General features: G+C 38.5%; 2 protein-coding genes across 2 annotated transcripts in view; one reads left to right on the forward strand and one right to left on the reverse strand.

Moving 5' to 3' along the window:
• Positions 1-24,570, reverse strand: part of SPIDR (scaffold protein involved in DNA repair) — a 539,429-nt gene that overhangs the window by 142,996 nt on the left and 371,863 nt on the right. The window lies entirely within an intron of this gene.
• LOC117033643 (40S ribosomal protein S12-like) lies at positions 3,323-3,721 on the forward strand. The gene has a single exon (XM_033125818.1). The coding sequence runs from the start codon at positions 3,323-3,325 to the stop codon at positions 3,719-3,721; it is 399 nt and encodes a 132-aa protein (XP_032981709.1).

Genomic DNA, 24,570 nt, shown 5'->3' on the forward strand with positions numbered 1-24,570 from the left:
CCAAATACTCTGTGAATGAAACAGCAGGCCTGGTTCTCTGAAGTTGTTTACTGAACAGTGTGTGCAGGGACTCCCTGAGCACTGAGGTGGAGGAAGGGCAGGAATCACATGACCTATTAGTGCACAAAGCCAATTTTCCAGATGATCTTGGATTTAGTTCTCTAACAAATAGGGGGCAGAGAAAAATTTCAAAAGCAGAGTTAGAGTACTTTCAGCAATTTCTTAAGCAAATACATACTTTGAGTACTTAGATTTTTATTATGAAAATGGATCATTAAATCTAAGATAAATTAATGCCTTATCAGATGTTCTAAATTCTTAAGTAAATGTAAATAAAAGTAAGTCTTATTAAGTGACTTACTTTTCAAGAGGAAGCAATCTTCTGATAAAGAAATGATCACTACTTCAATTCTTTACATAGCTAAAAAAAAAAATCCAGACTTTTAGTTAGTTTTAGAAGGAACTGTGGTGATTTCCCCCCAGGTTTTCATCTCATAGATGAATCGTTTGAAGCTCAGAGGATTCTTAGACTGCCTCAGACCACACTTTTTGGTGGCATCAAGAACCTGTGTTTCCTGGTGCCCACAACTCTGTACTCCATCTTGTGCTAGACGTGGCTAAATAAACATGGCCAAGAATAAAATGAACAGTTTGCCTGGATTATTTCATAATATCATGGGTTTTGACCTAACTCACCCTTTTAATGTATGAGGTTACTTGCAACAACAACCAAAAATTTAGGGACTTACCCTGGTATTTTTTCATGTTCTTGCATAGATTGAAAGTGTTATTCCATGAGCTATTCTGCTAGATGCAAGGTTTTATGCTTTGGACATGCAGGGCTAACACTCAGTGCATGCAGCACTGATCTGCAGTGCAGATACTTATTAGTATGTCATCACCACCCTTCCCCGGACTCTAGTCTTGTACTTCGATCTGCCTGTGCAACAATCCACCAGGGTCTCCTGTAATCACCTCCATCTCCACATTCAGCTGAGGCACTCAACATTCAAATTAATGTCAAACACCAAACCACAGATCCAGGAAGTTCAGAGAACACTAAGCAGGATAGATGTCAAAAGAACTACAACTAGCCAAACATTTTCAAATTACAAAAAATGAAAGATAAAGAAAAAATACTGAAAGAAGCCAGAGGAAAATAAACACCTAACCTGTAAAGGAACACAGCTATGAATTACATCTGACTTCTCCTCAGAAACCATGTAAACAAGAAGAGAATGGAGTGAAATGTTTAAAGTGTTGAGAGAAAAAACCCACCAACCTACTATACTGTACTCAGTGAAATTATCCTTTAAAAGTGAAGGAGAAATAAGACTTTCTCAAACAAACAAACATTAGGGGAATGTGCTGCCAGTAGAACTGCCTTGCAAGAAAGGGTAAAAGAAGTTCTTTAAAGAGAAGGAAAATAATATAGGTCAGAAACTCAGATCAATGTAAAGAAAGGAACACTAAAGAAAGAATAAAGGTAAAATAAAAACTTTTATTTTAATTCTTAATTGATCTAACATAATAATTTGTTCAAAGTAATAATAGCAACAATGCATTAGATTATGTATGCTTATGTATATATCTTACATATGTGTATATGTGTGTATATACCGTGTTTCCCCGAAAATAAGACCTAGCCAGACAATCAATTTTTGGAGCAAAAATTAATATAAGACCCGGTCTTATTTTACTATAAGACCAGGTATAATATATTATAATATAATAATATAATATAATACAGTACAATGTAATATAATATAATAAAGTAGTACCTTGGTTTTAGAACGTCTCCATTGACGAACATTTCGGTTTACAAACACCGTAAACCCGGAAGTAAATGCTTTGGTTTTCGAACACGCCTCGAAAATTGAACATGTCATGCAGCTTTTGCTGAGTGCAAGATCCTGAGGCCTAGCTGTCGGCTGTTTTCAAACGTTTCAGAACTTGAATGGTTTTCTGGAACGGATTACGTTAGAAAACTGAGGTACCACGGTATGGTATGGTGTGGAATGGAATATAATATAAAACCGGGCCTTATATTAATATTTGCTCCAAAAGACACATTAGAGCTGATTGTCCAGCTAGGTCTTATTTTCGGGGAAACACGGTATACACAGAGGATGCCAAAAAATGTATACACATTTTAAGAAAGGAAAAAACTGTATTAAAATTGTAATAATATATACCAATAACAAAAGAATACAAGTCATGTGTAAACATTTTTTGGCACCCCTGGTGTGTGTGTATGATACACACACACACACACACACACACACACACATATATACATACACATATACTTAGATATAAGTGAAGTGAATGACAGTAGTGATACAAGGGATGGAAAAAGAATCAGAATTATTATAAGGTACTCACACTACCTTTGAAATGGTCAGTGTTAACTGAAAGTGGATTAGTTGTAACTCTATATTGCAAAGTCTCACTAAAAAAAAATTAAAAAGTACAACTGATATGTTAAGAGAGAAAATTGAATTATACAAAATGCTCAATTAAAACCACAGAAGGCAGAAAAAGAGTGGAGGACAAAAATGAGACAAAAAAAAAAAAGGCAACAACAGAAAACAGTAATGAATGTGGTCAATATTAACCTAAGTGTTGCTAATCACTTTGAATGCCAATGGTCTAAATGCACCATTTAAAAGACAGAGATTGTTTGAGTGGATCAAAAAAGATGACCCAACTATATGTTGTCTACTTTAAATATAAAGACACATATAGATTAAAAGTAAAAGCATAGAGAAAAACATACAATAGTCTCCCCTTAACCACAATTTCACTTTCCATGGTTTCAGTTACCTATGGTCAACTTGTTCCAAAAATATTAAATGGATAATTCCAGAAATAAATAATTCGTAAGTTTCAAATTGTGCATCATTCTGAATAGACTGATAATCTTGTGCTACCTTGCTCCATTCCTGCCTAGGACATGAATCATCCCTTTGTCCAGCACATCCACACTGCGAGCATACGCTACATACCTATTAATCACTTAGTAGCCATCTTGGCTATCAGATTGACTGTCACAGTATCACCATGCTTGTGTTCAAGTAACCCTTATTTTACTTAATAATAGCTCAAGAATAGTGATGCTGACAATTTGATGCCAAAGAAAAGTACTTCATTTAGGTGAAAAGGTAAGAGTTCTCAACTAAATAAGAAAAAACAAATCATATGCTGAGATTGCTAAGATCCACAGTAAGAATGAATCTGCTCTTTCCCTGCCACCGTGGAGTAGCGCGGAGGCAGAGGCTTGGGTGCATTCAAGATTCGGCTCCATCCGTAACCCACTGCCATGGCCGAGGAAGGCATTGCTGCTGGAGGTCTAATGGACGTCAATACTGCTTTACAAGAGGTGCTGAAGACCACCGTCATCCATGATGGCCTAGCACGTGGAATACGCGAAGCTGCCAAAGCCTTAGACAAGCGCCAAGCCCATCTTTGTGTGCTTGCCTCCAACTGCGGTGAACCTATGTATGTCAAGTTGGTGGAGGACCTCTGTGCTGAACACCAAATCAATCTAATTAAGATTGATGACAACAAGAAACAAGGGGAACAGGTAGGCCTCTGTAAAATCGACAGAGAGGGAAAGACCCATAAAGTGGTTGGTTGCAGTTGTGTGGTGGCTAAGGATTATGGCAAAGAGTCTCAGGCCAAGGATGTCATCAAGGAGTACTTCAAATGCAAGAAATGAACAAATAAACTTGGCTTTTGTTTTTCAAAAAATTAAAAAAAAAATAAAAAAGAATGAATCTGCTAGCTGTGAAGAAGAAAAAAGACATCTGTATTAGTTTTGCTGCTACACCTCAAACTGCAGAAGTTATAGCCACAGTGCATGATTAGGTAAGATGGAAAAGGCAGAAGGGCATTAAAATTGTGAGTGGAAGACATGAACAGAAAACACATATATACATACATATATATGTACATATATATTTACACACACACACATACACACACACACATGGTGCGGTACTATCTGTGGCTGTAGCTTCAGGGATCCACTGAAGGTCTTGGGAGATATCCTCTGTGGATAAGGGGGGAGGCTACTGTATCATTCTAAACTAACAACATCATTATGGTATTATGGTAACATGATACTGTAAAATACCTTGCTAACACGAATCAAAAGAAAGCAGGAGAAGTTATTTTAATTCCAGACAGAGCAAACTTCAAAGTAAGGGAAGTTATCAGGGATAAAGAAGGACATTATATATTGGTAAAGGGTCAATTCTCCAAGAAGACATAACGATTCTTAATGTGTATGTATCTAACAAAAAAGCATCAAACTACATGTGACAAAAACAGAACTGTAAATCTACTATCATAGTTGGAGACTTCAACACCCCTTTTCTCAGAAATGAATATATCCAGCCGGCAGAAAATCAGCACGGACATAGTTGAACACAACTACACTATCAATCAACTGAATATAACTGATATCTATAGACTACTTCATCCAACAATGGCTGACTACACATTCTCAAGCTTACATGGAACATTCACCAAGATAGACCACAGTCTGGGCCATAATACACATCTTAACAAATTTAAAAGAATAAAAACTACGAGGTCAGACAATTAAGTCCGTGAACTCATCCGAGAAAAAATGCTACATACCTCATCGCTGAATATCACTACAGTCACTTTCAAAGTACTCCCCTTGTGAAGCTACGCACCGACACCAGCGCCTAGTCCACCCTTCAAAGCAATTTTGGAACTCTTTTTCTGGAACGGCTATAAGAGCTGTTGTCTTACTGCGTTTGATGTCCTGAATGTTATCCAAATGTCTTCCTTTCAATATATCCTTTATCTTCACATGAGGAAGAAAGTCACTGGACTCCAGATCAGGTGAGTAGGGAGGGTATTCCAATACAGTTATTTGTTTACTGGCTAAAAACTCCGTCAGAGACAGTGCCCTGTGAGCTGGTGCATTGTCATGATGCAAGAGCCATGAATTGTCGATGAAAAATTCAGGTCATCTAACTTTTTACTTGCAAACAGTAAACTTGGTTAACTGTTTGTCCAGTTGGTACGAATTCAAAATGAATAATCTCTCTGATATCAAAAAAAGGTTAGCAACATTGTTGCAGCAAATTTTTGAATTTAATTGTCAGACTTCGTATACAGTGTTTGCTTCCAGTGGAATTAAACTAGAATTTAATAACAGAAAGATAACTGGGAAATCTCAAAATACATGGAGATTAAAGAATAAACTTCAAAATAATACACGGATCATAGAAGAAATCTATGGGTAGGATGCAGCAACAATAGTGCTTAGAGAGAAATTTATATTACTGAATACATATGTTAGAAATAAATAACCTAAAATCAGTAATTTAAGTTTCCACCTTAAGAGAGTAGAAAAAGAACAAACTAAATCCAAAGTAAGCAGAAGAAAAGAAATAATAAGGGTTAGAGGAGGAATCAGTTAAATTGAAAATAGGAAATCAAAAGAGAAAATCAATGAAACCACAAGCTGCTCCTTTGAAAAGATCAACCAAATCTATAAGCCTCTAGACAGGCTAACCAAGAAAAAAAGAGAGAGGACACAAATTACTAATAACAGAAATGAAGAGAGAGCACAACTACAAATCCCATTGACATCAGAAGAATACTAAAGAATACAATGAACACTTTATGCCCACAAACTTGATAACCTAGATAAAATGGACCAATTTTTTAAAAGACAAAATCTGCCAAAGTCACACTAGAAAAAGATGATCTTAATAGGCCTATTTCTATTAAGAGAAATTCAATCAATAATTAAAAATCTTCCAAAACAGAAGGCACCAGGTTCAGATGGGTTCATTGGCAGATGGGTTCATTGAAGTTGGACCAAACATTTAAGGAAGAAATTACGCCAATTCTCTATAATCTCTTTCAGAGGATAGAAGCAGAGGGCATGCTTCCTATTTTATTCTACGAGTTATTAACCTAATACCAAAACCAGACAAAATATTACAAGAAAGGAAAAGTACAAACCAGTATGTCTCTTCAACATATATGCAAAAATCCACAACAAAATATTAGCAAAAACTTGCACATGAATGTTTATGGCAGCTTTATTCATAATTACCAAAACTTGGAACTAACCAAGATGCCCTCAGAAGGTGAATAAATGAACTGTGCTACATGCAGACAATAGGATGTTATTCAACACCAAAAATAAATGAGCAATCAAGCCACGAACAGACATAGAGGAACTTTAAATGCATATGACTAAGTGAAAGAAATGGATCTGAAAAGGCTACCTATTGTATGCTTCCAACTATAAGACATTCTGGAAAATGCAAAACTATGGAGACAAAAAAAGAGTTCAGTGGTTGTCAGGGTGTGGCAGAAGCCATGAATAGGCAGTTTTTTTCATATTTTTTAGCAGAGAGTTTTAAAGCAGTAAAAATGTGTATGATATCATAATGATGGATATATGTAATAATATTTTCATTGAAATCATAGAATGTACAATGCAAAGAACGAAACCTAATGTAATCTGTCGACTTGAGTGATTATGATGTGTCAATGCAGGTTCATCCTTGGCAAAAATGTACCATTCTGGTGAATGATGTTGATAATGGGGAAGGCTTGCATGTGTGAGGAAGCAGGTATATGGGAAATCTCTGTGCCTTCCTCAATTTTGTTGTAAACCGAAAACTGCTGTAAAAAATAAAGTCTTGGTGACGTCATCAAAATGGCAGCATGAGGTGATCCTCTGGAAATCTCCCCTGTAATTTACAATAAATTGAAAAATTATAACTCCACAAAGGACGCCCTGCATAGCAGACAGGCAAGACGAAGAGGCTCACTACTGAATTGACCTAAAGATGGGCAAACTATTGCGTGAGCAGGGAAGGAGGGAAGGGAGAAGTGCGGAGACGGGGCCGCGCGGGTGCAGGACGCAGACCTAGCTCAGTGCTCCAAGCTCGCCGCATCCCGGAAATACTGCAGCTGCGGGAGAGGGAAGTACTTGGACTACTAGGGCTCCGTTTATGGCCCACAGAGCTGAGGGGACAGCAAATAACACGGCTGAACCCAACTCTAAAGGCAGAGACCTCGGAGTAAAGATTGACGAAAGAAGGCTGAAAACAATATTCTTCTGCTTACTTTGGATTTACCAAAGAGGTTTAAGCCCTCACTGCCGCAAAGAACGGAAGCCTTAGGCACTGAGACTAGCCGACCCCTCTCTACCCTCCCATAGATCACCCCACCCCTACCTGTCCAGTGCTAGAAGTGGAACAGTAGCAGTGTCAGATCAAAAGAACAGAATATTTGCAGTTCTGAGAACTGTGGTCTGAGACAGAAACAGATTCGCAGCCCAACTAGTTCCAGCAAAGGGGAGGGAGCTCTGGAAGCAGGACTGGCTGTGATGGTGGTCCCCGCCATTGCTCTGGGCCACCTCTCACAACTCACCCCGTCCCTGTCCCCACCTATCTAGGCGGATCCCTGCAGGAGTAAACAGAACTGCTGAAACACACGGGCTCTGAATCTGGTGACGAAGAGCTTTGGAACTTCAAAAGCTCTCCACATCCTCACACGGACGTGGCGCCCTATGACCCAGGGAAACGGTTCACAAGGAGAAGCCACCTTCCAGGGAATTCCCCCATTGTGTGACAGCTGGAATAGTGCAGAGAAAACAACACTATAGTGAGAGAGAATAAAAGGCTGCAGTAAGGAGAAAATAAAACATTCCACCAACGCGTACTGGAAAACAAAATAAAGACTCTTCTTATGAACCTGTTACAGTACAAACTCCTGTTGATGTCTAGGAAGAGAAATAATAAATCAGTAATTGCCATGAAAAACAAAGGCAACAAGAAAGCTCAGAAAGAAAGTGAAAAGTCTCCAGAAAACGAACTTAAAGATATGGCAATATGTGATTTAAATGACAGAGAATTCAAGATTGCAGTTCTGAAAAAACTCAACGAGATTCAAGAAAACACAGAAAGGCCATTTAATGAATTCAGAAACACAATCAAAGAACAACATGACCATTTTACCAAAGAGACTGAAATTTTAAAAAAGAACCAAATAGAATTTCTGGAGATTAAGAACTCAATAGAAGAAATTAAGAATGAAATAGCCAGCTTAGGAAGTAGAGTTGACCAGATGGAGGAAAGAATCAGTGACATCGAAGATAGAAACCTGCAAATGACAAGGATGGAAGAAGAAAGAGACTTGAGACTTAAAAGAAATGAAAGAACTCTACAAGAACTTTCTGACTCCATGAGAAAGAACAATATAAGAATAATAGGCATACCAGAAGGAGAAGAAAGAGAGAAGGGAACAGAGAGTATATTCAAACAAATAGTCGATGAGAACTTCCCAAACTTGTGGAAAGAACTGGATCATCAAATCCAAGAAGCAAATAGAACACCTAATTACCTCAACCCCAAGACGCCTTCTCCAAGGCACTTTGTATTGAAGATGTCAAAAATCAACAACAAAGAAAGAATCCTCAAGGCAGCCAGGGAAAAGACGACGGTAACCTACAAAGGAAAGTCCATTAGAATATCATCAGATTTTTCAGCAGAAACTCTACAAGCCAGGAGAGAGTAGAACCAAACATTCAAACTATTGAAAGAGAGAAATTATGAGCCAAGAATAATATACCCAGCAAAGATATCCTTTAGATATGAAGGAGGAATAAAGACCTTTCCAGACATACAGAAGCTGAGGAAATTTTCTAATACACGACCTGCACTACAAGAAATACTAAAGGAGGCTATTCGACCACCATCAACAGGGACAATTTGTGGCAACCAAAACATAAAAAGGGGGAGAGTAAAGGTCTGAAACAGAATATGGAAATGGAGAAAGTAGGCATGCTGAAGAAAATGGAATACTCTAAATATCAAACTTTCTTTTACATAAACTTAATGGTAACCACTGAAAAAAAAAATCCAGAACTGAAATATATACTCCAATAAAAGAAGAAACAGATGGAAACATCATAGAATACTACCACACAGAAATAAGAGAAAACAACGGAAAGGCAAAGAAACAATGGAGACACAGCCTTACCAGAAAAATAAAGATAGAATGATAAGAAATCCTCATATATCAATAATCACCCTAAATGTAAATGGACTGAACTCACCAATAAAATGGCACAGAGTAGCATATTGGATCAAAAAACTAAACTCAACCATTCCTGTTTCCAAGAGACACATCTCGGCTACAAAGACAAGCATAGACTTAAAATTAAAGGGTGGAAATTGACACTCCAAGCAAATGGTATACAGAGAAAATCAGGTGTAGTCATCCTGATATCAGATGAAACAGACTTCAGGGTGAAAAAGGTAACAAGAGACAAAGACGGACATTTCATAATGGTAAAGGGGACTATACAACAAGAAGACATAACAGTCATCAATATTTATGCCCCCAATCAGGGAGCACCGAAATATACCAAACAACTACTAACAGAACTAAAGGAAGAGATTGACAAAAACATAATTATACTAGGGGACCTAAATACATCATTTACAGCTACGGACAGATCATCCAAACAGAAAATAAATAATGAAATAGCACCCCTAAATGACACATTAGATGAAATGGACATAATTGACGTTTATAGAGCACTTCATCCTAGAACATCAGAGTATACATTTTTTTCTAGTGCCCATGGAATGTTCTCAAGGATAGAGTGTATTGGGACATAAAACCAGTCTCAGAAAATTTAAGAAGATTCAAATCATACCAAGCATATTCTCTGATCACAAGGTTTTGAAATTGGATATCAACTGCAAAAAGAAAGCAGGAAAAAACACAAATACATAGAGATTAAACAGCATATTTTTAGAGAATGACCAGGTCAAAGAAGAAATTAGAGGAGAGATCAAAAGATACATAGAAACAAATGACAATAAAAATACATCCTACCAAAATTTTTGGCATGTAGCGAAAGCAGTTTTAAGAGGGAAATTTATATCATTACAGGCCTATCTCAAGAAACAAGAAAAATCCCAAATAAATAACCTTACATTACACCTTGAAGAACTAGGAAAAGAAGAACAAATGAAACCCAAGGTCAGCATAAGAAAGGAAATAATAAAAATCAGTGCAGAACTAAATGAAATAGAGAACAAAAAGACAATAGGAAAAATTAATATGACAAAGAGCTGGTTCTTTGAAAAGATTAACAAAATTGAAAAGAAACCCTTGCTACACTGACTAAGATAAAAAGAGAGAAGACACTAATAAACAAAATCAGAAATGAAAAAGGGGAAGTTATCATGGATGCACAGAAATACAAAGGATCATCCAAGAATACTATGAAGGACTCTATGCCACCAAATTGAATAACTTAGAAGAAATGGACAAGTTCTTAGAAACATATAGCCTTCTTATGCTGAACCATGAAGTACTGGAAAATCTAAACAGACTGATCACCAGTAGCGAAATTGAATCAGTCATCCAAAACCTTCCCAAAAGCAAAAGTCCGGAACCAGATACCTTCACTAGTGAATTCTACCAAACATTCAAAGAGGATCTAATACCAATCCTGCTCAAACTCTTCCAAAAAATTGAAGAAGAGACAGTACTGCCTAACTTATTTTATGAGGCCAACATTACCCTGATACCAAAACCTGGTAAGGACAACACAAAAAAAGAGAAATACAGACCAATATCTCTGATGAACACAGATGCAAAAATCCTAAACAAAATTCTAGCAAATCGAATACAACAATGCATTAAAAAGATTATTCATCACGACCAAGTGGGGTTCATCCCAGGGGCACAAGGATGGTTCAACATACACAAATCCATCAATGTGATACATCACATTAACAAAATAAAGGACAAAAATCATACAAAAATCATATGATTAAATCAATTGATGCAGAAAAAGCATTTGACAAGATTCAACATCCATTTATGATTAAAACACTTAATAAAATAGGTATAGAAGGAAAATACCTTAACATAATAAAGGCCATATATGACAATCCCTCAGCTAATCTCATAATTAACAGTGAAAAACTGAAGCCCACATGACAGGGCTGTCCCCTATCAACTCTGTTTTTCAACATAGTGTTGGGAGTCCTTGCCAGAGCAACCAGGCAAGAGAAAGAAATAAAAAGCATCCAAATTGGGAATGAAGAAGTTCAATTGTCACTCTTTGCATATGATATGATGCTATATATAGAAAACCCTAACGACTCCACCGAAAAGCTATTAGAAACAATCAACGAGTACAGTAAAGTTGCCGGCTACAAAAATCAACGTACAAAATTCCACTGCATTCCTGTAACTAACAATGAAATCTCAGGAAAAGAAATAAAAAAAGTTCCTTTTGCAATTGTAGCAAAAAGAATAAGATACCTAGGAATAAAGTTAACCAAGGATGTGAAAGACCCATATTGAAAACTATTAAGACATTTTTGAAAGAAATTGAAGAAGATACAAAGAAATGGAAAGACATTCTGTGCTCATGGATTGAGAGAATCAACATAGTTAAAATGGCCATATTACCCAAAGCAATATACAGATTTAATGCAATCACCATCAAAATCCCAATGGCATTTTTTAAAGAAATGGAACAAAAAAATCATCAGATTTGTCTGGAACCACAAAAGACTCTGAATAGCCAAAGTAATCTTAAGAAAAAGTAAAAATGCTGGAGGTATCACACTCCCTGACTTTAGCTTGTACTACAGGGCAACAATAATCAAAACAGCATGGTATTGGCGGAAAAACAGACACATAGACCAATGGAATAGAACTGAGAACCCAGAAATCAAACCACATAAATATGTACAGATAATTTGTGACAAAGAAGCAAAAAACATACAATGGAGAAAAGACAGCCTCTTTAATAAATGGTGCTGGGAGAATTGGAAAGCCACGTCCAAAAGAATGAAACTGGACTTCTATCTGTCACCATGTACCAAAGTTAATTGAAAATGGATCAAAGACTTAAGCATAAGATCTGAAACAATAAACTGCATAGAAAAAAACATAGGTACTAAACTTAAGGATCTTGGGTTCAAAGAGCATTTTATGAATTTGACTCCAAAGGCAAGGGAAGTAAAAGCTGAAATAAATGAATGGGAGTATATCAAACTTAAAAGCTTCTGCACAGCAAAGAAACCATCGACAAAATAAAGAGGCAACCAACTGAATGGGAGATTTTTGCAAACAGTGCCTCCAATAAGGGGCTAATATCCAAAATATACAAGGAACTCATGCAACTCAACAACTAAAAAACAAACAACCCGATTGAAAAATGGGCAGAGAACCTGAAGACACATTTCTCCAAAGAGGACATACAAATGGCAAATAGACATATGAAAAAATGCTCAACATCACTAATCATCAGAGAAATGCAAATAAAAACCACAATGAGATATCTCCTCACCCCAGTTAGAATGGCTATCATCAACAGGATAAATAGTAACAAGCGTTGGAGTGGCTGTGGAGAAAAAGGAACCCTCATACTCTGTTGGTGGAAATGCACACTTGTGCAGCCGCTATGGAAGGCAGTGTGGAGGTTCCTCAAAAAATTACGAATAGAATTACCATATGACCCAGCAAGCCCTCTCCTGGGTATCTACGCAAAAGATCTGAAAACATTTATACATAAAGACAAGTGTGTTCCAGCCGGCAGGCAGCGGCGGGAGAGCCCAGCCCCCAACGGAGCCTCAGCTGGCGGGGGCGAAAACCGAAAACCGCTGTGCCGGGCACGCACGGGATCCCAGGCGGAGCGGAGAGCGCGGGGATCAGGAGGTGGGCTCTTTCCCGGCGTCCCACGGCTGATTTCTCCCACCGGGAAACCGGCCAGGGCGCCCTTCTATGAACAAAGAGCACATACTCCATACCTGGGCCCCTCCCCCGCCCCGCTCTTCCAATCCTACCCCGCCCTTCCAGAGACTGGGACTGGAAACCGCGGCGGAGCCCCGCTGTGCCAGGCACGCACGGGAGCCCAGGCGGAGCGGAGAGCGCAGAGACCGGGGGTGGGCTCTTTCCCTGCGTCCCACGGCTGATTTCTCCTGCCGGGAAGGCGGCGCGCCCTGCGGCGGACGGGGGGCACAGACTCCATACCTGGGACCCTCCCCCGCCCTGCTCTTCCAATCCTACCCCGCCCTTCCAGAGACTGGGACTGGAAACCTCGGTGGAGCCCCGCTGTGCCGGGCACGCACGGGAGCCCAGGCGGAGCGGAGAGCGCAGAGACCGGGAGGCGGGCTCTTTCCCTGCGTCCCACGGCTGATTTCTCCTGCCGGGAAGGCGGCGCGCCCTGCGGCGGACGGGGGGCACAGACTCCATACCTGGGCCCCTCCCCCGCCCCGCTCTTCCAATCTTACTCCGCCCTTCCAGAGACTTAAACCGGCCCCTGAACCGAGGAGTAATATCTAAGGCGCAGGCTTTGGGAAGCCTGACGGGCAGCCCTGACCCAGGCAGACTGGGAAGTGTGCGTGATTTTGGCTGCGCTAGGAGAGAAGAGACGCCTCCACCCCCAGCCACCACCTTTTCTGGCCTGCGGGAAGAGGGCGACGCGCGGCTGGGCTGGGAGAGTGAAGACCCCTCCATCCCCAGCCCCCACCCTTCCTGGCTTGCCTAGGGTGGGGTGGGCGCAGTTGCAGAGACACACCCGGAGATCAGCAGTGAGGCAGGCGCAGCTCTGGGCTTTCAGCAGATCAGAAATCTCCCGCCCGCACTCACACACACACACTGAAGAGGTGCCTTAAGACTCAAAAGTACTGGTCACGTATCTGGTGGTGCCACTCTCAGTGTGCATATGTGCAGGCAAGGGCAGAAACTGCACTGACATTGTAAAAACTATCATCCAGACCTCTCAGGCCCACGCATTTAAGTCTGCAGTCCCAAAGTCTCTCTGGGCACCAGGTGACCGGCTCTGCCTGCGCAATAAGCAGGGGGCTCTTTGGTACAGCAGAGAACAACCTGGACATTGCTTGGTGGGCTTAGGCCGAGACTGTCGCTGCTTTTTGTATTGCTTTGTTTTGTTATGTTTTGCTTTGTCTTTATATCTTTGTTATCTTTGCCTCTGTCTAGTGGGGGTTATCAGGTGGTTTTGCATGTGAACGTATTTGATATTTTTCTTTGTTGTTGTTGTTGCTGTTGTGCTTGGTGATTTGCTTTGTTCTGAAACTGCCCTGCCGGGGCCCAGCTTGTGAGGCACGGTCAGCAGATCAGAAATCTCCCGCCCGCATCCATACACATACACTGAAGAAGTACTCTAGGACTCTGGAGTTCTGGACAAAGGGCTGGTGGTGCTACTCTCGGTCTGCACACGTGCGGACAAGGGCAGAAGCTGCACTGACTTTGTGGAGACTATCATCCAGACCCCTCAGGCCCACGCATTTAAGTCTGCAGTCCCAAAGTCTCTCTGGGCACCAGGTGACCGGCTCTGCCTGCGCAATAAGCAGGGGGCTCTTCGGTACAGCAGAGGACAACCTGGTCATTGCTTGGTGGGCTCAGGCCGAGATGGTCGCTGCTTTTTGTTTTGCTTTGTTTTGCTTTGCTTGGTTTTGTTCTGCTTTGTCTTGTATCTTTGATATCTTTGCCTGTGTCAAGCGGGGGTTATCGGCTGTTTTTTTTTTTTTTTTTTTTGCATGTGAATGTACTTGATTTTTTTTTCTTTGCTGTTGTCGTTGCTGCTGTGCTTGGTGATTTGCCTTGTTCTGGGACTTCCCTGCCGGGGCCCAGCTTGGGTGGCACGGGACTCGGCATATCTGGGGGCCAACTCCAGACCAAATCGGAGTGCAGCCGGGTTTGACCTGCAGGTTACACACCTAGAGGGGGTTCTCTGCAGGCTCTGGAGCCCATAGAGGCCAAATCACATTGAGGTGGTCAACCCTCAAGCAGGAGAGCGCCCTGCGGGGGGCAGAGCCAAGTCTCACGGCGGGACAGCCCAGGAGTTGACCCCACCTGCTCACTAGCGGGAAGCAATTAAAGATCTTCTTGAACGGGACAGTGTCCACAACACAAGACTCACCTTTGGAGCACACGCAGAGGAGGATGACGTGGTGCGAGTCAAATATAAAGGACACATACTACATAAGATAACCTAGCAAGAACTAAGAACTCTAGGGGATCTACCTAATATATCAAAATAAACAAAGTCAGCCAGAATGGGGAAACAAAGATACACGTCCCAAATAAAAGAACAGAAGAAACCTCCACAACTAGAACCAAATGAAGCAGACGTAACCAACCTCTCAGAGACAGAGTTCAGAATACTGGTGATAAGAATGTTTAAGGAGCTTAGAGAAGACATAAAGAAGGATGTAGAAATCATAACAAACGAGCTTAGAGAAAACATAAAGAAGGATGTAGAAATCATAACGAAAAACCAGTTAGAACTAAAGAACACAATTACCGAAATTAAGAACTCACTTGAAGGAATTACCAGCAGGCTAGATGAAGCAGAGGATCGAATCAGCGACTTAGAAGACAAGGTAGCAGAGATCACCCAAACGGAACAACAGAAAGAAAAAAGAATAAAAAACAATGAGGATGGCCTAAGAGACCTCTGGGATAACATCAAGCGCAACAACATGCGCATCATAGGAATACCAGAAGGTGAAGAGAGCAAGCAAGGGATTGAGAACATATTTGAAGTAATAATGTCTGAAAACTTCCCCAACCTGATGAAGGAAACCAACATTCAAGTCCAGGAAGTGCAGAGAGTTCCAACCAGGATTAACCCAAACAGGTCCACACTAAGACACATTATAGTTAAAATGGCAAAGCTTAAAGACAAAGAGAGAATCCTAAAAGCAGCAAGAGAAAGACAGAGGGTTACATACAAGGGAACTCCCATAAGACTATCAAATGATTTTTCTACAGAAACATTGAAGGCCAGGAGGGAGTGGCAGGAGATACTCAAAGTGATGGAAAACAAAGGCCTACAACCTAGATTGCTTTATCCAGCAAGGCTATCATTTAAAGTTGATGGAGAGATAAAGAGCTTTCCAGAAAAAAATAAGCTAAAGGAATTTATCACCACCAAGCCAGCATTGCAAGAAATACTAAAAGGACTTCTGTAAATAGAAGAAAGATCAAAACAACCTAACTACAAATTTAAAAATGGCAATATCTATGTACCTATCAATAATCACTTTAAATGTAAATGGATTAAATGCTCCAATCAAGAGACATAGGGTGGCTGACCGGATAAGACAGCAAGACCCTTGTATATGCTGTATACAAGAGACTCACCTCAGAACAAAAGACACACACAGGCTGAAAGTGAAGGGTTGGAGTAAGATATTTCATGCAAATGGAAACGAGAAAAACGCTGGAGTTGCAATACTTATATCTGACAAAATAGACTTTAAAATGAAGAACATACTAAAAGATAAAGATGGGCACTATATAAGAATAAAGGGATCGATCCGACAAGAGGACATAACCCTAGTAAACATCTATGCACCCAACATAGGAGCACCTAAATATATAAAACAGGTACTGACTGACATAAAGGCAGAGATCAACAGTAACACTATTATAGTCGGGGACTTCAACACACCTCTGACAACAAGGGACAGGTCTTCCAGACAGAAAATCAATATGGAAACAACAGCCTTAAATGATACATTGGACCACTTGGATTTAATCGATATTTTCAGAACATTTCACCCCAATGCTGCAAAATACACCTTTTTCTCAAGCGCACATGGAACATTCTCCAAGATAGATCATATGTTAGGCCACAAAACAAGTCTTGATAAATTTAAGAAAATTGAAATCATACCAATTGTCTTCTCTGATCACAATGCTATGAAATTAGAAATGAACTACAGGAAAAAAACTGGAAGGCACACCAATTCATGGAGGCTGAATAACTTATTACTAAATAATGAATGGGTCAAGCAGGAGATCAAGGAAGAAATCAAAAGATATCTCGAGATAAACGAAAATGAAAACACGACGACCCAAAATCTATGGGATGCCGCGAAAGCAGTCCTAAGAGGGAAATTCATAGCTTTGCAGGCCTACCTAAAGAAACAAGAAACATCACTAATCAACAGTTTATCTTCACATTTAAGGGATTTGGAAAAAGAACAGCAAAATAAGCCCAAAGGGAACACAAGGAAGGAGATAATAAAGATCAGAGCAGAAATAAATGAAATAGAAACCAGAAAAACAATACAAAAGATCAATGAATCCAAGAGTTGGTTCTTAGAGAAGATAAAGAAAATCGACAAACCTTTAGCCAGACTCATTAAAAAAAAGAGAGAGAGGACCCAAATTAATAAAATCAGAAATGAAAGAGGAGAAGTGACAACGGACACTGCAGAAATACAAAGAGTTTTAAGAAGTTACTATGAGCAACTATATGCCAACAAATTTGACAATTTGGAAGAAAGGGACAATTTTCTAGAGGCATACAACCTTCCAAGGCTAACTCAAGAAGAAACAGAAAGCCTGAATAGACTGATTACCACCACGGAAATTGAATCAGTAATCAACAGTCTCCCAACAAACAAAAGCCCTGGACCAGATGGCTTTACAGGTGAATTTTACAAAGCGTTCAAAAAAGAATTATCACCAATTCTCCTCAAGCTCTTCCAAAAAATCCAGAAGGAGGGAAGACTCCCAAACACTTTTTACGAAGCCACTATCACCCTGATCCCAAAATCAGACAAAGACACCACAAAAAAAGAAAACTACAGGCCGATATCTTTAATGAACATAGATGCAAAAATCCTCAACAAAATATTAGCGAACAGAATTCAGTAATACATTAAAAAGATCATTCACCATGATCAAGTGGGATTCATCCCTGGTATGCAGGGGTGGTTCAACATCCACAAATCTATTAATGTGATACACCACATTAACAAAATGAAAAATAAAAATCACATGATCATATCAATAGATGCAGAAAAAGCATTTGATAAAATCCAACAGCCATTTATGATAAAAACCCTTAAGAAAGTGGGAATAGAGGGATCTTATCTCAACATAATAAAGGCCATATATGACAAACCCACAGCTAACATCATACTCAATGGGGAAAAGCTAAAACCATTCCCCCTAAGATCAGGAACAAGGCAAGGTTGCCCGCTATCTCCGCTTCTATTCAACATAGTTCTGGAAGTTCTTGCCACAGCAATCAGACAAGAAAAAGAAATAAAAGGCATCCAGATTGGTAAGGAGGAAGTAAAGTTATCATTGTATGCAGACGATATGATACTATATATAGAGAACCCTAAAGACTCCACCAAGAAGCTATTAGAGCTGATAGATGAATTTAGTAAAGTAGCAGGATACAAAATTAATATTCAGAAATCAGTTGCATTTGTATATACCAATAATAAAACATCAGAAGGAGAAATTAAAAAAACAATCCCATTTACAATCGCTCCAAAGACTATAAAATACCTGGGAATAAATTTAACCAAAGAAGTAAAAGATCTATACTCAGAAAATTATAAGACACTGAAGAAAGGAATGAAGGAAGATATAAATAGATGGAAACACATATCATGTTCATGGATAGGAAGAATTAATATAGTTAAAATGTCCATACTGCCTAAGGCAATATACATATTCAACGCAATTCCTATCAAACTACCAACGTCGTTTTTCACCGAAATAGAACATATAATCCTAAAATTTATAGGGGACCATAAAAGACCCCGAATAGCAAAGGCAATCTTGAGAAATAAGAACAAAGTGGGAGGTATAACAATACCTGACTTCAAATTATACTACAAGGCTACAGTAATCAAAACAGCATGGTACTGGCATAAAAACAGACACATAGATCAATGGAACAGAATAGAGAGTCCAGAAATAAATCCATGCCTATATGGCCATTTAATCCACGACAATGGAAGCAAGAATGTACGATGGAGTAATGACAGTCTATTCAATAAATGCTGCTGGGAAACCTGGACAGACACATGCAAAAAAATGAAGTTGGACCACCTCTTTACACCATATACAAAAATAAATTCAAAATGGCTTAAAGACTTAAATGTAAGATCTGAAACCATAAAATACCTAGAAGAAAATATAGGAAGAAACTTCTCAGACATTACCCGGAGTAAGATTTTTACTGATACATACCCTCGCTCGAGGGAACTAAGAGAAAAAATAAACATATGGGATTATATCAAACTAAAAAGTTTTTTCACAGCAAAGGAAACCATCAATAAAACAAGAAGGGATCCTACTGAATGGGAAAAGATATTTGCCAATGATATATCTGATAAGGGATTAATATCACAAATCTATGGAAAACTCACTCAACTCAACTTCAAAAAAACAAACGACCCAATTAAAAAATGGGCAGAGAACTTGAAGAGACATTTTTCTAAAAAGGACATACAGATGGCAAACAGACATATGAAGAAATGCTCAACCTCACTAACCATCAGAGAAATGCAAATAAAAACCACAATGAGATACCACCTCACCCCAGTCAAAATGGCTATCATCAATAAATCAACAAACAGCAAGTGCTGGCGCGGATGTGGAGAAAAGGGAACGCTTGTGCACTGTTGGTGGGATTGCAGATTGGTGCAGCCACTATGGAAAACAGTGTGGAGGTATCTCAAAAATCTGAAAATGGAACTACCTTATGATCCAGTAATTCCACTCCTGGGTATCTATCCGGAGAAATCCAAAACTTCAATTCAAAAATCTTTATGCACTCCTATGTTTATTGCAGCACTATACACAATAGCTAAGACATGGAAACAACCAAAATGCCCATCGGTAGATGACTGGATTAAGAAACTGTGGTACATTTATACAATGGAGTATTATGCAGCCATAAGGAAGAGAGAAATCTTACCATTTGCAACAACATGGATGGATCTAGAGAACATTATGTTAAGTGAAATAAGTCAGACAGAGAAAGATAAGTACCATATGATCTCACTTATTTGCGGATTCTAAAGAAAAGAATAAGTGAATGAACTAATCAGAAACAGTTTGGGAGACAATGAGGAAAAACTGAGGGTTGCTAGATGGGCGGAAGGGGTGGGGGGTGGGGGGGAGGGAGAGGGGTTTGGAGGGCAATCGGTGACCATAGGATGGCCACGGGCTTGAAAATTAATCTGGGGAACGTAATTTGGTGGTTACCAGAAGGTAAAGGGGTTGGGGGGGGGGGGGATGAGGGTGAGAGGGATCAAATGTATGGTAATGGAAGGGGAGCTGACTCTGGGTGGTGAACACACAATGTGATTTATGGATGATGTGATACAGAATTGCGATACATAGTAATCAGTAATGGAATACATAGTATTCAGTAATGGAATACCTGAAATCTACGTAATTTTACTAACAATTGTCACCCCAATAAATTAAAAATAAATTAAAAAAAAAAAAAAAGCTATCATAAAACATTGGTGATGAAGATTAAATCTTTTTAAATCTAGAACTAAGCCTAAACAACTACGGGAATTATAGTTGCAAAATAAAATGTAAACATTATGAATACTGTTGGCAAAGTAAAAATAATGAGTAACAAAAATTAGAAGGTGGTAAAGAGGAGAAGGGAGAAGTATAACAATATTAATCAACAGCCATCATAGACAATGATCAGTTAATATTGTCTAACATTTAAATGTGAAGTTAAAAATGACAACTTCAATTATTTTCATAATTGTTTTTATAATTTTATTATTCATCAAGTTTGTTATTTTTATTTGTTAAATTAACTTCAATAAGACTTTTTAATTAAATATTTTATTTGAAATATCTTAAAAAAAAAAAAAAAAAAGACAAGTGTGTTCCAATGTTCACTGTAGCTTTATTTACGGTGGCCAAGACATGGAAACAACCAAAATGTCCTTCGATAGATGAATGGATAAAGAAGTAGTGGTATATATATACAATGGAATACTATTCGGCGGTAAGAGAAGATGAAATAGGACCATTTGTGACAACATGGATGGATCTTGAGATTATAATGCTAAGCGAAATAGGTCAGATAGAAAAAGCAGAGAACCATATGATTTCACTGATATGTGGTATATAAACCAAAAACGACAAAAGAACAAGACAAACAAATGAGAAACAAAAACTCATAGACACAGACAACAGTTTAGTGGTTACCAGAGGGTAAGGGGGGGGGGGGGGTGGTAGATGAGGGTAAAGAGCATCTAATATCTGGTGATGGAAGGAGAATGACTCTTGGTGGTGAACACACAGTGTGATTTATAGATAATGTAATACAGAATTGAACACCTGAAATCTATGTAACTTTACTAACAATTGTGACCCCAGTAAACTTCAATGAAAATAAACTAAAAGAAAAATGAAAAAGAATAAAATAAAATAGTTTGAAAAGAAAGTGGGGAGAAATAACAGAATTTTTAGATGACAGAATCAGGATTAAAACAATGAATTAGTTCATGGGCTGAACGTGAAAACATAAAATTTAACAGAGATAAATATAAATATAAGGTGCTTCATTTAAAACCCCCAATACGCCCTCCCCCCAAAAAATCAGCTCCAAAGCAAGGACAGAGAAGCTCACTAACAACTTCAAAGGTGTTAATGTAGAACAGCAACTACTATTATGATTAGAACCATGCCATCAGGTGTGTAATATGCATATCAAGGACTGTCATGCATTAAAGCAAACATCAGTTATGCATGACAGTGAGAAGCATCAGCTCCAAGGGTTAGAAGACCCAGGAAGATCTAGTTAGGCTCAAGGTAGGAGATAACTTTCTTGGAGTGAGAACTGCTCATAACAGGAATGGGCTGGGGCAGAGCAGAGTGTCTACCACCAGAGAAGTTCAAACCTGATGGAGCTGAGACTACGTTAGCAAGTCATTAACTTGCAAGTGGTATTTCAGGGCCAATCCAACTTTAAAATTCCATGATTCTGTAACATTTTTATTAAATGACATTTAAACCAAATAACAAATTAACCAAAACAAAGCTGAATACGAGACATATCTCCTTGTATTATGCTTCACTTTATTGCATTTCACAGATGTTGCGTTTTTTACAAATTAAAGGCAAGGCCCTCCACCAGCAAAAAGATTAGGACCTGCTTTATTAAGATACTAGCCTCATTGCAGTGGTCTGGAATAAAACCCACAGTATCTCTGAGATATGCCTATAACCCTACTACCTGAAAGAAATATTCAGATTCATTTTGTAGAATTGTGTCTTAGAGCACATGAAGTTGACTCCATGATTAAGAAAAACTAAACGTGAAGTTAAACTATTAACATAACTTAATGCTGGCCCTCACTTCTGTTTTAAATAATTTATTACAAAATATTTTAAAAAAATACGTAATCCATTCACATGGTTTAAATTCAAACTTCTCCCTCCTTCCCCAACTACCCAGTTCTCCTCCCATTGGACAACTAAAAGTTACCAGCTTCTGGTATATTCTTTCAGAGATATTTTATGCATATAAAGCACTTGAGTGCATGTTGCCCCTAACCTTAGTTTCAACCAAATGGTAGTATACTTTGTATATTGTTTTAGATTTCAGTTGTTTTAATAGTACATTCTGAAAATCATTCCATATTAACACCGAGTTTTCACATTCCTTCAGCATAGTATTCCATTTTTGACATTGATGTGGCTCCTAAACTAAGTTGTAAGTCATCATGAATGAGGCTGAAGACCAATGGAATTAAATAATAACCATTATTTTTAAAGTCAGTTGTTTAGTTGTTTTTATCTCAAAGTACACAGACCCTATCTAAAAAAATTCTTATACAAAACAATATGTATGAATTTTTTTTAAACTAAGGCCTTGTATATAGTAATAAATTGCTTCCCGGGAAATTATGGGAAAATAGCACATTTGATTGTCTGCTTTTTGTATAATATGTACTAATATGTTTTGAGAGTTTATATTTGCAAAATTAAATTATTAAAAATTATAGCTATGTTAAAATTCAGAATATGTTCACAGTGGAGCTTAGTATCATTGGCAGTGTTTTATTACACTTTGAGTTAATGTCTACACCTGAAAGGGAAAAAAACTTGAAATGATTCAGATTTTGAATAAATTCAGTTATTTGAGACGGAATAAAAGCAGCTAAACTGTTTTGAATGAATTGGATAATAGGAAATGCCTTATACTGATAGATATACCTCTCTTGCAAAAGACAAAAGAAAGGAAGAGATTTTATTAATAAAAAAAAAAAACAACCAGAGGACAAGTCAATTAGAAATTACACATGGGAGGGGTTCTGATTCAAACACAAACCACAAGTAAAGGTTAAACCCTGTTAACTCTGCAGTGATCTCTTGACTTCAGAGATTTTCCAACACTCTAAACCTTTACAGCTCACTTGGTAATGTTAAAGGTACACTGTGGTCTAAAGGAAATCTTTTATGACATCATGTAACCTGAAGATGCCACAGTTTATGACAACACAATTACAGCTGCCCTGAAGACCTTGGCATTACCTCTGAAGAACTTCAGCAACTAAGAGCAGCATCCTCGCAACAACAGTATGTACACATGCTCCAATGGAGAAATGACATTTATTCTAACTTATTTCCTATCTTCAAAATGGCACGAAGTAATCTAGGATCAAAATATCATCCAGAGCAAGTGTTGTTAGCAAGCTATTCATATAGCTATTTTAGGACAGGAGCTCTATTGTTTCTTTCTTGTAAATGACATATTTGGCATTGCAGGGTGATGTGCCACAACAGGCACTAGATAAAAGTCTGCTAATTGAATAATACCTCTTATCTATTAAGCTATTTAACCCTTGCAACAATGGGCCTTATTACATCCACCTGACATTACTAAAGGGTGATGGGTCCTCTGACGACTAGAATAATGCTCTTCTTACTACACAGTTATGTTTGGGGACTAAGAAATCCCAACTCTACACTTTCAATACAGAAATGAACATGAATAATTCATGGCTTCCAAGACTATTCAGAAATTTAACTTGTATGTTACCTCACTTCTGATCTTGTAAAAGTCATATATGCTCTTGCTTTGGACTCCCTTAAGTACCAACGGAGATAATAGTGTATACTCTAGCTATGCCCCCAGGATATTATGTGAGGGGAGTTAAAACATGAATTTTTTAAAAAAGTAACTTTACAGTAAGAAACTGGATAAGCACTACCTCAGCCAGTAACAATGGCAACAACAACAGAGATAAGTCATGTTGATAGTATGTAAATGTTAATGTAGGAAACGTCTAAAACTGTAAAGATTTTTATAAGATTTTATTTGAATCAAAGTGACTACAATGCCGGGAAACAAGATCTCAAATGCTTTGGAGAATGACAGTTTTGCTGTCTTTTATGCATTTGGAATTAAGGAGGAAAGTAAGGAAGATTACTGGAGGGTGGTAGAAAGCAAGGCAGGAATTGGATTACAGGATAGTTAACAAGATTAAGTGCTCTCTTAAGGAGTCCCAAAAAGGCATTTCAAAGATGTGTTAACCTAGGTGCACAGAAACAATGGACAGAGCTTGCTTAAGGCAAAGATAAACCTTTTACTAAGAAGTTATATACCTGGGGGGTGACTATCCACCATGAACTGCCAGTTAGGAATTTATGATCAGATCACCTTGTGAGGTTAGGTTCAGTTGTATTCATTATACCCTGTTTCTG

This window comes from Rhinolophus ferrumequinum, chromosome 14 (genome assembly GCF_004115265.2).
Source record: "Rhinolophus ferrumequinum isolate MPI-CBG mRhiFer1 chromosome 14, mRhiFer1_v1.p, whole genome shotgun sequence".
Taxonomy (NCBI): domain Eukaryota; kingdom Metazoa; phylum Chordata; class Mammalia; order Chiroptera; family Rhinolophidae; genus Rhinolophus; species Rhinolophus ferrumequinum.